Genomic DNA, 15,835 nt, shown 5'->3' on the forward strand with positions numbered 1-15,835 from the left:
ATCTGTACCAATAACTACATGAGAATCTGATATATACTAGTAACTGTAGTTAATATATTGGCCTATTAGTTTAATCTGTACCAATAACTACATGAGAATCTGATATGTACTGGTAACTGTAGTTACAATACTGACCAATTAGTTTGTTCTGTACCAGTAACTACATTACTGTGTTTATTTACTGCCATTACATATCTGTAATGTAGAATCACTTGCAGGGTTTTGATGCATTGAAGGTAAGGCCATGCGGTTTAAACTGGAATGGGTTCCTGTTATTGGTTTTACACGGGTAGATGCACAGATGAGTAACTGATCTGATGTGGCCGACTTTGGTAAGTTCTTATTCACAATTTCCGTTTCACCCAATGCCACTGGCTGAGAAAAGGCATGTCCTCGTGAGAAGTTATATTAATAATACACGAATCCTAACGTTTGGCTATCAATAAATTCGCACGTGAGTTATGATGTACCAAATGTTTCCGTTTTAAGCTCCAGATAACTTGAACCTTTTGTTCTATTTCTGAAGTTTCTTTGTCTTGTATTTGATTGTATGGACCTCACTTTGTCCACTTTATTACAATACGCATTTTATCTTTTGATTACTCCTGTTGTCTTCCAAACATTCCAACCCCGATAATTGACTAATACAGATGCAACTTTATCCCAAGTAGGCATATCCACTAATTTATCCCAAGTACGGATATCCACTAATATCAGTATCGAAGGTTATTAGATCCACACGAAACAAAGAATATTCAAGTGGTTTTTTATCAGTTTATTCGAATTTTGAGACATAATCTGTTTTAAGACGTTGTCGGTTTCACCTTCAAAATGGATTTTTCATAGACTGCGTCATTGAAGTTTTTTCTATGACATTTTGAGTTTTTGAGTTTCAAGCGCAGATCTTCATCACAACCGGATACTTGAAACGTCGTCTAAATTGTTCCTATAGATTTATTCAACAAAATAAAAAAGACAATTTGTATCAAACTTATTCCAAACAGCTATTTGCCTTTGATTAGTAAGAAGTTAGGCTCAAACGTGCCATCTAGCGACAAGTATAAGAATCATGTACTCAGATTACAATAGGACACCAGTGTGTCACGTACGTAACGTGTATATGGTAAGGAGCGCGCGACCTGATGCTCTACGTACCGTATTCGCCTGTGTTTGGACATAGTTTCAGAACGAAGTTTGTTACTTTTACACAGCTTGTCACCACGGACTACGTATAGACTGATGGCAGATACTGAGCTTACGCAAAAACTAGCCCGTCGTCAGATTTTCAACGACCAGGAAGAGGGAAGCCCAGAGCAGGTAGTTCATCAGGTGTTTAACCCTTACACAGAATTTCCAGAATTCTCCAGGAAAGAGATCAAAGAGTACAAGAAGACTTTTAACAGGTGACTTAAAGACTAGGTCGTTTTTCTGTTCGTAGGAAGAAAATTAATAACCAAGTCTACCACTTAAGTTTTAACAAATATATCGATTTTAATGAATTATTAATTAACATAACAATTAACTGACTCAGTAGCGGGTTCTCTCTTTTTAATTGAGTTAAAATTATTAAAAACCGTTTTCTCAACGTGTCAGTAAACGTTCAAACAATTCATAATTATAACACAAAGTATGTAGCTATCTGAATACCAGATTATGGTTATAACACAAAGTATGTAGTTATCTGGACATCACATTAGGGTTATAACACTCAGTATGTGGATACCTGGACACCAGATCATGTTTATAACACTCATTGTGTGGCTAACTGGACACCAGTTCAGAGTTGCAAAACTAAGCATGTGGTTGTCTGGACACCATATTAGGGTTATAGCATTCATTATGTGGTTAACCAGACACTTTTTTATCAACTTAAACATCATCTGTAAAGTTCAACTTTCTTTTTAACAACTTAAACATCATCTGTAAAGTTCAACTTTCTTTTTAACAACCTAAACATCAACTAGCTTTCTATCAACTTAAACATCAACTGTCTTTCTTTCAACTCGAACATTATCTGTAATGTTCAACTGTCTTTCTATCAACTCGAACATTATCTGTAATGTTCAACTGTCTTTCTATCAACTTAACCATTATTTGTAATGTTCAACTGTCTTTCTGTCAACTTAAATATCAACTGTAAAGTTCAACTTTCTTTCAATCAATTTAAACATCAACTGTAAAATTCAACTTCTCTTCTTCATAATTATTCGACATTTCTACCAATCCGTATTTGTATTATAAATTTTTCTCCATTTTCATCTTAGAAGAAAAATAACCGATAAATATTATTTACAATTCTAGTAATCTTACGAAGTTCGGTAACCTTTATCAAACACTATAGTAATTCCATGAGTCAACTAATATTTTTTTTATTAACGTTTCCCGTGTGAGAAGTCAGGGCGTCGTTGTTGGAAACTTGATGACCGACCTGAAATACATTCTTAACTGCGCCAGGTTTTATAAACTTATTGTAGGAAGTGAGGTTTTTTTGACCCAATACTCACAGGTGTACCGGTCCTTCGCCACAGGATAGACGTCTCTTGGAAACAGTGTTCGGTTTAGTGATTTAATTCATGCAGTGTAAGTCGACCCAAAGTTTTTAAGATATGCCCCTCTGCATCTAAAAACGTGTTAGGGATTTTTAACATATAAACAGAAACCTACAACAAAAATATATTTTAGGCGACATCTAGGAGTTCTAGTAAATTTCACGAGGATATGAACCTTGCATATCGACGTAGAAAACCTCAAAGTTAAGAGGTTAACAAACAGCCACAAAATACTGAAGTCAGGTGAACTGATAAGCCAAACTTTATAACTCCATTCAGCTAGAGATGTATAGATTTGTTATTTATTTCCGAGCTACACGAAGGCTGTAGACTTGAGACGATAGATAAGAGGGAAGGAAGGCAACCATTCGACAGGACCCTTAGCAAAATCTTGGTCTACAGTTGTCAGACCGAATAGAAAGATTTGATCGTCACTTTTATAACACAGTCACGACATCAAAGTGCGAAACACGATTTTGAGGGAACGGGACGCGAACAGTTAATCCTACAATTCATATTCCGGCACACAAGACCATGCCTGAAACTGAACGTAAATTACGTCATTAGCGAAACAAGAACAACATAAGGAGTATGTCTAGATATGTAAGAAATAAAACATTTAATTACTATGGTTATGTTGACAATTTTATTTACTTTTATTTTGTAAATAGGGTAAAATTGATCACTGTTCATCATGGTCAGTACATCATGTGATGAAGCTTGTCACTTTGTTGTTTTAATTTCATGACCAGGTTAACAAGTTGGATGTTATATCAGTTGATAATAAGTAAAATTTATACCTCTTGCTAAACCACTATTAGTCTGATCACGACTGTTTAAACCCCGTGATAAACCACTCGTAGTCTGATCACGACTGTTTAAACCCCGTGATAAACCACTCGTAGTTTGATCACGACTGTTTAAACCCCGTGATAAGCCACTAGTAGTTTGAACACGACTGTTTAAACCCCGTGAAGAACAATTAGTAGTCTGATTACGACTGTTTAAACCTCGTGATTAATCAGGATTACTGTTAGATAATATAATTTGTTGACTTCCAGATTATATAAAGATTTACATAATCCTGTTTAATGTCCAAGTTTAAATGAACACCAAGAGGAAGACAGTTAGTCAGTGGTGCTCACCCCGATTCTTAAGATTCTGTTATCTGAACACTGTTATTAAACCCTCACAACCCCAGGCTTTCGAACAAAGTTTTTTTAGAACAAGAGGACTCGAATAACAATCCCTTAGACTGACACTAACAGCTGGACAGTTGTTTTTGGTTTTGTTTTTTGGCGCAAATAGCCTAGCTACTTTGCGCCATAAAACGCCGAACCAACCATTGAACTTCACTTTTAAATAACCATTGCCTGCGTGTTCAAACGTTTACATTTCAAACGGATATATTGATAGCAAAATAAATACAGTTAGTTTGTAACTGGAGTTATTAACGTTTGAAATACAGCCAGGTCTGAACCGGTAGTTTGAAGCTAGAGAGATAGTAAAGTCATAATAGGAATACAGACTTAAAGAGTGCTACGGTGCCATAATACAATTTTAAAAGTAAATGGAATTCTACTTTTAAATTACTGCCAAACCATAATTGGTAACTTAACGAATTTACAGAATAGTCTTTTGTAAGAACTCGTGCACAAGTGTAGTATTTAGAATTATTTTCATTTCACTGAAACACAAATTATCTTCATAAAAGTGACAACCAGGAAATGTACGGACAAGGGACAACGAAGGAAGATAAAGAACCGGATTTTATGATTGGAACGCTTACGTTGGCACGTGCTTACCTCTTTTAGTTTTCAAAATAAAATTTTCGAGAAAAATTATTCCATTTTATAATTTTACAGGTTTTTTGTTATTTAAATATTAATGAGGAAATGTTTTGTAAAGCTAATAGCTGTCTTTGTTGAGAGTAAGGCCCACGTCCATTTTGAATTAGGTTTAACAACTTGTAATCACTTGTCTTCAGACGAGACGTAATAGCTCTGGGGTATATTTTGAATAAAATAATATATTTTTATTCCAGAACCTTTAATCGTTCCGTATAATAACAGTAGAAGTAATGGTATTAACACTGGGTAACCGATGTCTTGAAAATAAATTATATATATATATATATTATACAAAGAATGCTGCCATGCAGACTAACGTGCTATGATGGGACTCCACAGTTGCAGGAAGGAGAGTCAGTGCTAAGGTGTTCTAGCATGTAAATGATGGAAAGAAACAAAAATGAAATGTATTGTTTGTAAATGTTCTTTACCTCATCAAACTATTCCCTGGACTTTCAGCTGTGGGCGCGTTATATGAGTAACAGTCAAACCCTTAGCTTGGTAGAGTACTGTCTGGTCATCAGCTCACAATTAAAAAGAGATACGTATGTTTATTTGCATAGAACACAGACAAAATACAGACGGAGATTTTAAAGTCCTTGGTTCACAAGAGTCTTTTACACATTTCAAATCTAAACCTGGAAGTAAATGATTATCTTGTAAACATGGGAAGGAAAAAAAGTTTCATCTTCTTTTAATATGTTTATTTGCCGTTAAACACAAAGCTACACAAGAGACTATCTGCACAATGCTCACTGCAGGGATCAAATCTCCAATTTTATCATTATTTACTTTTGAGCATACCGCTCTGCCAGCAGGGAACTTTAGACACGAATTTAGGTTTTCATCCTACTTTTTTTTAACATCGTAAGTCAAAAATTGTAATTTGGTTACTTTAATTTATAAATAACAGTGATAGGTGGCGCTGTTGTGTATTTTGTTGAGTTGAGAATAATGATTAACGTAATTATCCTCTCACCCGGAAGGGGGCTAAGTATTGCAGTAGGATTCTTTACTGTGTTTTCGCGTGCGTATTTCGATAATTAACTTATCAATTTACATGAAACTTTTACATAAGATAGGAAGTCAATGTGGGACAGCCCATTCCAAATTTAATCCAGATCTGAATACGGGTTCTGCATTACTCTGAAGCATTTTTTATAATGGGTAAATAGGATATTTTCGTGGTTTTGGGTTGATAGCTGTATAAATTGTGAGAGGATTTTTACCAAACTTCATGGACACATTAAGGTTGAGACTCCTGACCACACGACAGAAAATGATCCAGATCGTTGATCATTCGGGATCTGAGAAGAATCCGAGTTTTCGAAGGTGAAACTTAACGTTATCCAGTATAAACACATACAATCTCTAAAGGGGCGGCGGGGCGAGAGTATGTAATCTTTCTGATTATTCTTGTTCTGCTACACCAACTGGGAGCACAAAGTAACTTAGATAAAACAATCAAAATTATTACCATGTGTTGTAGCTGATTTGTGACATTTAAACATTTTCACTTGATGATACCACATAAAACCTAGTGCGTGTAGCAAATGGTCTTCAGTATCTAAACATTTTTACACTAAGCCTTGTGTAGCAGCTGATCTTTAATAATTAGATATTTTCATACTAAGCCTAGTGTAGCAAGCAGCTGGTCTTTAGTATCTAAGCGTGTTTACACTATATCTAACATCAGAACTAACACAGTCTCTTGAATTATTTTAAACAAAAAGAATCACGCCCTCTACTGTCGTATTTCAATAGATAAAACATTTAATTGCACTTGCACTGATGAAAATATTGCAGAAAGAACTCGTAATGCCCTCCAGAAACGTGACTGTTACAAATTATGTTAGATCTACTTTAAGTGGAAGTTCGATCAGGACAACTCCACAGGAGGTAAATTTCCGTACAAAGTATGTGTAAAGATGTGGAATGCCACCTCACCTCAAACACTCGTGTGCACGTGCGTGTGAGATACATAACTGGCAGTGTACTAACAGAACGCAACAGCGTGACCTTGTTTATTATCCGTAAAGCGATTATTGTCTGAACTAATCTGCTTGAGAATTTCTAGATCGTTTTTTCTCATCTTTGTTTTAGTATCTTTTCAGTTTCTCCTCTGGAGACTTTCATGAACATTGCTTTACTAACCATTTTATGACTTTAAAACAAAATAATTTTTAAAGTGGCAGCACTTTTGTGGATTTTAAAAAGATAAACAGTATTATATGTTTATAACGACCGCTAGGGCGTTTGTCTGACTTCTGCTCCTCTACAGATAAAAGTATATGACAACATATTTGGTTAGCGTGTCTACACAGGATGGATTTTCCACTGTTTCCACTGTCGTAAAACGTAACCAGCTCACTTCAAGGTTTAATTTTACAGTTAAATTTTGTAACTCATAGAGCGTGTGTTTTATGATCTATATCTAAATTACAGACCAAATGAAACTCTATAGATATTCAAGAGTATTTCTTATAGTTAACATCTAAACCAAAAACTGAATTTCCACGGATTAAAAGATCAAGGTTTGAATCTACAGTGTTTGTTTAATTAAGCTGTGGATAGTATTTAAACACACACACTGTTAGTGTTATTGAGGCATGATCATAGTTTGAACCTACAGTATTTGTTTAAGTAAACTATTAATATTATTTAAGCACACACTGTTAGTGTTATAAAGGTATGATCATGGTTTGAACCTACTGTGAGCGTACAGTGTTAGTTTTAGTGTGGTGTGTTTTATGAATTATCTGTGACTGTACAGTGTTAGTTCTGGTAAGGTGTGTTTTATGGATTATCTTTGAGTGTATGTTAGTTTTGACTAAGGTGTGTTTTATGGATCATCTTTGAGTGTACAATGTTTGTTTTGAATAAGGTGTGTTTTATGGATTATTAGTGAACCTACTGTATTAGTTACACTAAGATGTGTTTTATGGATTAGAAAAAAAAGGAAATTATCTTCTAGCATATTTATAGTAGAGTTAATATTTATATGACGATGACGAAGTTAATGTGTGTAAATATATTAATTCTACTTTTCAACACAAAGGTTCGACATTGGAACTGATGGGTTTATCGATTTGGAGGACCTGAAGAGAATGATGGAAAAACTTGGGGTTCCTCAAACCCACATTAGTTTAAAAGATATGATTCACAAAGTCGACGAAGATAAAGAAAAAAAAATTAGCTTCAGAGAGGTGAGAGAAAGGCTAAGGAAGAATTTTATTATCAGAGGGGGCAAATTTACAAAGCTTATGAAGTGGGGTAACGGTAACTGATAAGCTGGGTTCTTATTAGAATATATACTTTGTTTTCTGGTTCTCGTTATCTTTCTTAAGGAAAACTACACCCTCTATGTAGTTGCAATATTTATTCCGTGTAACAGCAGAAACGTCAAGAAATGCGCCCATGTTTAAATATAAATAACTTAAATCAACATTTCGCTCGTTTGGTTTATCTCCGAAGATTGTCCTTACAAGTGAGATGACAAATGACATAAAATGGAAAGTAAGAAACCTGACCTGGTTTCGAACCTATGCTTGAGGTCTTTCTTATGGAATAAAGTTCTCAAAAGAGGGATCAGTAAACTCTTTGGTTTCGGTTTCACTTAAAGTATCAATTGGTTTTATTAGTTTATTATATTGTAGTGGTTAACTTAGTTACAAATATCACTCATTTGTCTGGTTAAATAAATGCTTCCTAGAAGAAGAGACTGTGATAATTTTGTCTAACACACACATTGTAACTGTTTCGGCCTTCCTAAGTCATTTTGTTTGCTTGTTTTTGAATTTCGCGCAAGCATACTAACATTGAAACCGTAGTTGGTGTCTTGTTCCAGTTTCTTCTGATTTTTCGCAAGGCCAAAGATGGAGACCTCAGTACAGACAGTGGTCTGGACCAGTTGGCCAAAGTAGCTGAAATTGACGTAGAACAGGCTGGAGTTGGAGCAGCTAAAACCTTTTTGAAGCGAAAGTAAGTTACTCACAAATCAGATTCTTAAACTAATGTTTCATGCTATAAATTTCTTATTTGTGAGTTTTGTTTGTTTAGGTCGGTTTGAATTTCGCGCAAAGCTACAGGAGGGCTATCTGCGCTACCCGTATCTAATTTAAAAGTTAAAGGTTAGAGGGAAAACAACTAGTCATCACCACCCACCATCAACTCTTGGGCTACTTTTTAGTAACGAATAGTGGGATTGACCGTGACATTATTATGCACCCACGAACTGAAAGGGCGAGCATATTTGGTGTGTCGATGATTCGAACTCGCGATCCTCAAATTGCGAGTAGAGTGCCCTACAGTGGGCTATTTATGAGAATATAATCAAAATTAATGGTATTATCTGGTAATTTCTAAAATTAACCATTGATTAAAATTAAAATTAATTTTAATTTACTGTATTTTGTTTTAACAGCTTAAAATGAGGCATTTCGTTTAGCAGTTTCCTAATAGATTTATAACCGTTTCCAGGTGAGTCAGCTGTAACTTATAACTCTAAAACCTGAGATTCGATTTCCTGCGTTGGACTAAGTTTAGGTAGCCTATTGTGTAGCTTTGTTTCAGAGAAATAACAACAATAACATTTAATGTGAAACGTGTTAAATATATAATGGCTATATGCTCAAAAATTCGTAGGTTTTTCAAACTGAAAAGAAAACCGGGGTAAAAGTCAGTTTGCCAGAAGTTAATTAATGTTGTTTGTTTTGGTTTTTTTCCTTAATAGAATAAATTTATTTTTATACATTTGCCTTTGTGCAGAAAATGTTACATCAAAAAACAAACTATTTAGACCTTATGTAATGACAAAATAAAATATTTGGTTTTTAAATAATTTAACTATTGTTTAACTTCCTGACAAAGGTCGAGGAACAAAGACGGTACAATAAATTTGAAGAAGAAATTCGCTCTGAACAAGAAGAACGACGACGAAAGGACGAAGAACGAAGACAACGTAAAGCAGCCTTCAAAGAAAAAACAAACTTTTTCAACCAAACTACTGTATGAGATGGTGCTGTCATCTATGGATCAATCATCATACTAACATTTACAGTTTTAAGGCTTAGGAAGGAATGTGTACACTGTAAAATAAATATTCTTTATGGTCAGTTTTATATATTTTTATGTTAGTACATTACTTCAAACTTGTATTATTTGTGACATCTGCTCTAGTAAATTTTTTATATTCTTCTGTCGAGAACTGTATTTTAACAAAACTTGTGCGTCTGTCTGTAAATGTGTGTGTTTCTGAGAGAGAGAAAGAGAAGAAAAATACAGAGGGGAAAAACATACTTGATTTGTTCTCTACTTTCAGACATTCTTACCTACAAAATTATACACGTTTCAATATTGTTAAAAAGAAGCTCACTGGTCTTGCCATTTTACCAAGAAGATTGAGGGTTGAGTTGGTAAAGATTTTGAGATGGTCGTTAAAAATCAGTGTTGAAAAGCTGAAAACAGAAGTAATGTTACAAGCGTTATGGAGCCCGGTATGTCTAGGTGGGTTAAGATGTTTGACTTGTAATCCGAGGTCACGGGTTCGAATCTCGGTAGCACCAAACATGCCCTCGCCCTTTAAGCCATGGGGCGTTATAATGTTACGTTGGTAAAAGAGTAAGCAAAGAGTTGGCGGTGGGTGGTGATGATTAGCTGCTTTTCCTCTGGTCTTACACTGCTAAATTAGGGACGGATAGCGCAGATAACTCTTGAGTAGCTTTGCGCGAAAGTAAAAAATAAACCACCACATAAATGCAAGCGCAATGACGTATCTACGAAGCCTGGTATTCATCTCGTAAGACACAAAAACAAATATCCATACGAACGTCACATTATTAATTCAGTGAAAACAAAACACTCTATTGTATCACAGCTAAAATTTTCTATATTCTATAAAGTGGTCAAACGTGAACTTATCAAAGATGGGTTAATAAACTCTTTGATTTACATTTTGTTGACTTCGTTTCCAATAGGTCCACCTGGTAGTAAAGTAGGTCATATAATTTGACGCACAAGATGAGTGCTGACTGAAATGATGTGACATTTTTTTGTACTGTTACTTCCATCAGTGTTTTCATAAAATGTTTTAAAGAAAAGTATTAACGAAAATTCCAAGTAAATTTGACCGAATATTTTCAGTATCATATACATACAACATTGCATTATTTATGAAACAGTTGGAAAGTCGTATTTTATAAACAAGGCGTGAAAAAATATTTATACGTGTAATTCAATTTTTTCGTAAGACGATTGATTGAGAAAAATATTTTGTGACTCACATGCATTACAATAAACGTTAGGGTAATAAATTATTTCCAACACAAACGTATGTCGACTGTAGCGTTATCTAGTGACAACTATTACACTTTTGTGTCATCATATTTTCGGAACACTTAATTGTACGAAAATTTCCTAATTGTTATTACAGTTGCAGTGTCTGGCTTTAAATAAACAAACATGTACTTTACTGCTTTTAAATATTGTATGTATAAAACGACTGTAAACAAGAAAATTATCCAATTAAACGTCAAACTGAATAAACTTAACCTCGTTTTAAATACGCTCATTTGGATTTAAAATAGTGTATATGAAAGTATTAAGATTAGAAAAATATGAACATATAAAAATCCGAAGTTATAATTATAAATAACAGTAATTTCCATGAGATGGCGCCTAATACATTGGTAGCTTTCATTTCAGCAATTACGTTAGATTTATTATAATAATTAAAAGTACCAATATGTTACATTACTCGTAAGATGTCGCTTTAACCTCAACGTTGGAATATTCGAAAGTTAAATTAATCTCAAAAGTAAAATAATAAATCTATAAGTATAGATAACAAATCTAGTAAACGATAATCTAGGTCAAAAGTTTAACTTCAAGTGTTAAAATAAATAATTAGTTGAGAAATACTGCTATAAAATATTTACAGAAGTTTTTATAAAAAACTATGTTTGTGATGTCAATCTAGGTTACGGACTTTATCCGTAACAAAGGGTAGAATATTTATTATCAGGTTTAGGATTGATCTTTTGTTCGTTTACACATACAAAAAAGTTATTTATAAGTGGGTTTGATAAAAATCTTTATATGAATAATTAACAAATAACGAGGAATGCAGTTATAATCAGCCCGGCATGACGAGGTGGTTAAGGCACTCGACTCGTAATCTGAGGCTCGTAGGTTCGAATACCTGTCACGCCGAACTTGCTCGCTCTTTCAACCGTGGAGGCGTCATAATGTGACGGTCAATTCCACTATTTATTGGTAAAAGAGTAGCCCAAGAGTTGGCGGTGGGTGGTCATGACTAGCTGCCCTCTCTCTAGTCTTACACTGCCAAATTAGGGACGTTAGCGCAGATAACCCTCGTGCAGCTTCTCGTGAAATTCAAAACAAACCAATGTTTATGATTTATTTTTGTCATGCTCACCACGAAAAAAAAGCGAAAAAAAAAAAAGCGGCTGTCTCGACGAAGTACGGCCTTGTGGAAATTAAAATCAGCATCAACAGTATATTTCCTGACGCGAGATGGTTACACTTTAGACCGTAAGATGGCGAAAACATCTCGTGAAAGCTTCAATTGCTAAATGCTGTTAAATAAATACTCGAACTACATGTGTAAGAAGTCAGACGGTTGATTGCCACATTTTACGTTATTTCATTAATGTTAGAACTATGTTTTCAGAAACAGTATTGTTTTCCATGTTTACGGTTTCGATTTTCAACCAACTTCTGAATACGTGTGCGAGATACCCAATCTGTACTGAAGGGTGTTCAAGAAGTCTACTCCAATGAGGAAAATAGACATTATATTATTAATTAAAGTCAAACAAACACATTTCTAACGCCATTTGAACCAATAATTCATATATGTGTGGCTGTCAATGGCATGTAATTTGAATAACAAACAAATTAGGAATACATTGTGTATTTTTCCCTACGGGTCCGGCAAAGCCAGTTGGTTAGGGCTCTGAACTCGTAATCTGAAGGTCGTAGGTTCAAATTTCTGTAACACCAAAATGCTCTCCCTTTCAGCCGTGAGGGCGGTATAATGTGACGGTTAATCCCACTTATCGTTGGTTAAAGAGTAGCCCAAGAGTTGGTGGAAGGTGGTGATAACTAGTTGTCTTCCCTCTAGTCTTATATTGCTAAATTAGGGACGGCTAACGCGATAGCTGGAGTTTACCTTCTTAATAAAGCCTCACAATTTGATTTAGATAATAAAACTAGTTTCAACAGATGAATAATTTGGCCAGTAGTAACACTGCTTTCTGTTATCGCTGCTCAAATGGTGTTAAAAATACAAATTAAATCGCTTTACTGAATACCCTAACTGACTGTCATATTTCACACACACCGACATCTAATTGTTATGGAATTAAGATTTAACTTCTTTTTCTTTTGTTCTTTTGTAACACTAAATCACGTTTTAAGTTCAACCCATATGTTCGGTTAGGGATAATTCTTGCTTATATAACAATGGTGACACGAAAGTGTTTTTAACGATCCATGCAATGCTGGTACGTTTGTCGATAAATCACAGCTCTCTCTGGGCAACATCTAACCGTAATCATTGTTTTAAACGAACATTGTTGTTTACACACGTGACCAAACCTATCTGCTAATAACAGTAGTAGTAGTAACAGTCAGCCACTTCTGACGATGGCTCAACAAATAATGAGTGACCATTTTAGTTCGGGAAAACGATACACACGCCATCTATAAAATCATTGAGAAGATAAAAATTATTAACCGATTTCCGGCTTAAATCGACGAACTTTCGAAAAATTGTCTTTACAAAACTTTAAATCGTTACTCCTTCAAAATATAATCCATATTCAAGCGTCGAGGTTTCAATTTCCACCAGAAACGTTTTATTATTATTTAAACAGTTCCTTGTTGGCGTGCATGGTCAATTTCGATAATCAATCTGTTTTTGCTTAACGTCTTAAATTAGCTAAACATTCTGACAATTTAAACAGAAATAACACGAATATGATAATAATTACTAATAAATAGTGTCAAAAATACGTAGAGTTCTAGTGTTACTATTCTAACAATACTGAATACCTAAACACATGTCAAATAATTTGTTTGTGAGATACATTTTTTCTAAAAGTTCTATTAAACCTAAATACCATCACAAAAATGTTGATACTGTAATTACAATATTGTTGATACTGTAATCACAATAATGCTGATACTGTAATTATTACATTTCAAATGTTATTTTAATTGGTCACGTGTTTTCCATTCGTTACTATGTGACAGTGTGACCCTTGTTAGTTGAAAGATTGGATTTAAATAAAATGGATTTTAGCTGGAGTTGGATTAAATGTTTTTTTGTAAATATTATTTCATTTCTTCAGTCTGACAGTGCATTTTATTAATTAGGTTTCATTTCTCCAGTCTGCCAGTACAGTTTATCAATTAGGTTTAATTTCTTTCATTTTTGTTTAATCACTTGTTAAGTTATTAGATATGGAGGATTGAAATTTAACAATTACCATGACAAGTGATCAAGTTAAGTTATTAGACAAGGAGGACTGAGATTATAACAGTTACCATGACAAGTGACCAAGTTATTAGACATGGAGGACTGAGATTATAACAGTTATCATGACAAGTGACCAAGTTAAGTTATTAGACATGGAGGACTGAGATTATAGTAGTTACCATTACAAGTTATCAATTAATTTGTCCCATAACTTTAAATATTTTTATTGGGGGCACATTGCGTGTAAGTATCCCGCAAGAAGTCCTGGAAGTATGATTATATTACTTATTGTCATAAGTTGGTGAACATTGTGTTTTAGTTTGACAAAACGTTTCAACAATTAAACAGGTTCGGAACCGAGTTATTAAATTTACGGCCTCAATTTGCACCTATTTTTGAACTATAATATTCTAGGTTATTGCTGTCTGACACTTTTAATTGTTATTAACACAATTTTCGTTATTATTTTGTAAAGTTGCCGACTTTTAATTAAATACTCCACTTCTGCTGGGGGCGAGTTTTCCAGTTTAACTAACCCTAAAGTATATATAAGGTAGAAAAAAAAAAAGACAACAGTGGGAGGCATGAGACGATATTCAACTAAAAAGGGGTGCGTGGACGTCTCGTGTTGTTTTACGTTGTCAGTCACGTTCTAACACAGGTTGCGCGTGATTTAAAGGTTAGGGAGTGTTTGCCGAAAACGCTCGTTTTGTTAAAAACAGTTTAAGATTGACCACTTCTCAGCCTAGTGGAAATTCTGGTGTGAATAAAAATTAGTTTTAAAAAATTGAACTGATAAGAAAAATCATAAGATTGAAAATTGATTTCATCGCCCTCTGTGGGCAGGTGTTAGGAAAAAGATTAAGGTTGAAGAGTCATACTGGAAAGAAAGACTTAGTTGATGTTGGTGTTTTAATCGTAAAATGTAATGGAACGGAACTTCCCAAGAAGAAAGTGTTTCAAAAGGTGGCCCAAACAATAACTGTTTGTTAGGGTTAATTCATCAACGTAAACTGATTAGAATGAGTTGGATTTAGTTGTAATCGTGAAAAAAATGTTTTGAGTTAAACATAAATTAAACCCATGAAACTATCTTTATAATTTTAAACATTTCTGTAGAAAGTTGGTTGCGGAATTTTAAACGAAAATACACGTCGAGCAGTCCTTCAGTTTTGATGACGTAACAATAAACTGATATTGTTAATATTGTTTTCATCACCTTCTGGGTGTTAAAATTAAGTCTACTTTTAAAACTTGAAGCTTTATTTGTCTCCCTTCGAATCGTTGTTAGCGCTACCTGTTGGTGTTTTGTCTAACTTATGCAACTCGAAGAGGCGTGTCAATAAAACAGTGACTTTAGGTGTGTTTTACGTTAATAGGTTAGCGTTATTCACGTTGTTGTGTGTGTAGTTTTGTAGGCCTTTATATAATGTTTAAACCGTTGCGTTTCTGATTTTACCTAAGACTCTTGTTATTTGTTGGAAGCTTAAACTACGTTTCCTGGTTGCTCAGCTCTAAGCTTGGGGTCTTATAATGATACAATCCATGGTTCAATACCTTCCGGTATACACAGTGCAGATGTTCCATTATTTATCTTTGCACATAACAAGAACAAAAACTAGAAATATATTTTGGTACAATTTTATATCACAACAGAATTTATCGTAAAATCATTCTTTGAGATATCTGTGTTCAGCGTTGAGCCGTTTTTAACTAAACTGTTATCTAAGAAATCTGTGTGCCTACTTATAGTGACAAAGTTCTGAGTCAATATCATAAAATCTGGTGTGTACTCTCAGCTTCTCTCCCCCCTCTCATTCTCACAGGTAGTGAGTACTTGGATCTGACCCACCCAACGTCACTCTCATGAGCACTCCTGTCTTCACCATACGTTGATTCATTTGTTTGTTTTAGAGAACAGCTTCTTTAAACTA

At 34.4% G+C, this 15,835-nt stretch overlaps 1 protein-coding gene across 2 annotated transcripts; it reads left to right on the forward strand.

Annotated features, from left to right (window-relative positions):
- The first annotated feature begins 1,076 nt into the window (after positions 1-1,076).
- LOC143230638 (EF-hand domain-containing protein D2 homolog) lies at positions 1,077-9,596 on the forward strand. 2 transcript variants are annotated; one of them, XM_076464505.1, is made up of 4 exons: positions 1,077-1,403; positions 7,458-7,605; positions 8,247-8,380; positions 9,269-9,596. In XM_076464505.1, the coding sequence occupies exons 1-4, from the start codon at positions 1,240-1,242 to the stop codon at positions 9,447-9,449; spliced, it is 627 nt and encodes a 208-aa protein (XP_076320620.1). In that variant the 5' UTR covers positions 1,077-1,239; the 3' UTR covers positions 9,450-9,596. The 2 variants fall into 2 exon arrangements, with proteins under 2 accessions (XP_076320620.1, XP_076320621.1); XM_076464506.1 differs by lacking the exon at positions 1,077-1,403 and adding an exon at positions 6,494-6,776.
- Positions 9,597-15,835: the final 6,239 nt, after the last annotated feature.

The sequence above is a fragment of the Tachypleus tridentatus genome, chromosome 10, assembly GCF_004210375.1.
Source record: "Tachypleus tridentatus isolate NWPU-2018 chromosome 10, ASM421037v1, whole genome shotgun sequence".
NCBI classification, from domain to species: domain Eukaryota; kingdom Metazoa; phylum Arthropoda; class Merostomata; order Xiphosura; family Limulidae; genus Tachypleus; species Tachypleus tridentatus.

Coding starts and splice junctions, on each gene's coding strand:
- LOC143230638 (XM_076464505.1), top strand. CDS start 1,240: ATGGCAGATACTGAGCTTACGCAAAAACTAGCCCGTCGTCAGATTTTC. Junction 1,404..7,457: donor TACAAGAAGACTTTTAACAG/GTGACTTAAAGA, acceptor TTCAACACAAAG/GTTCGACATTGGAACTGATG. Junction 8,381..9,268: donor AAAACCTTTTTGAAGCGAAA/GTAAGTTACTCA, acceptor TTCCTGACAAAG/GTCGAGGAACAAAGACGGTA.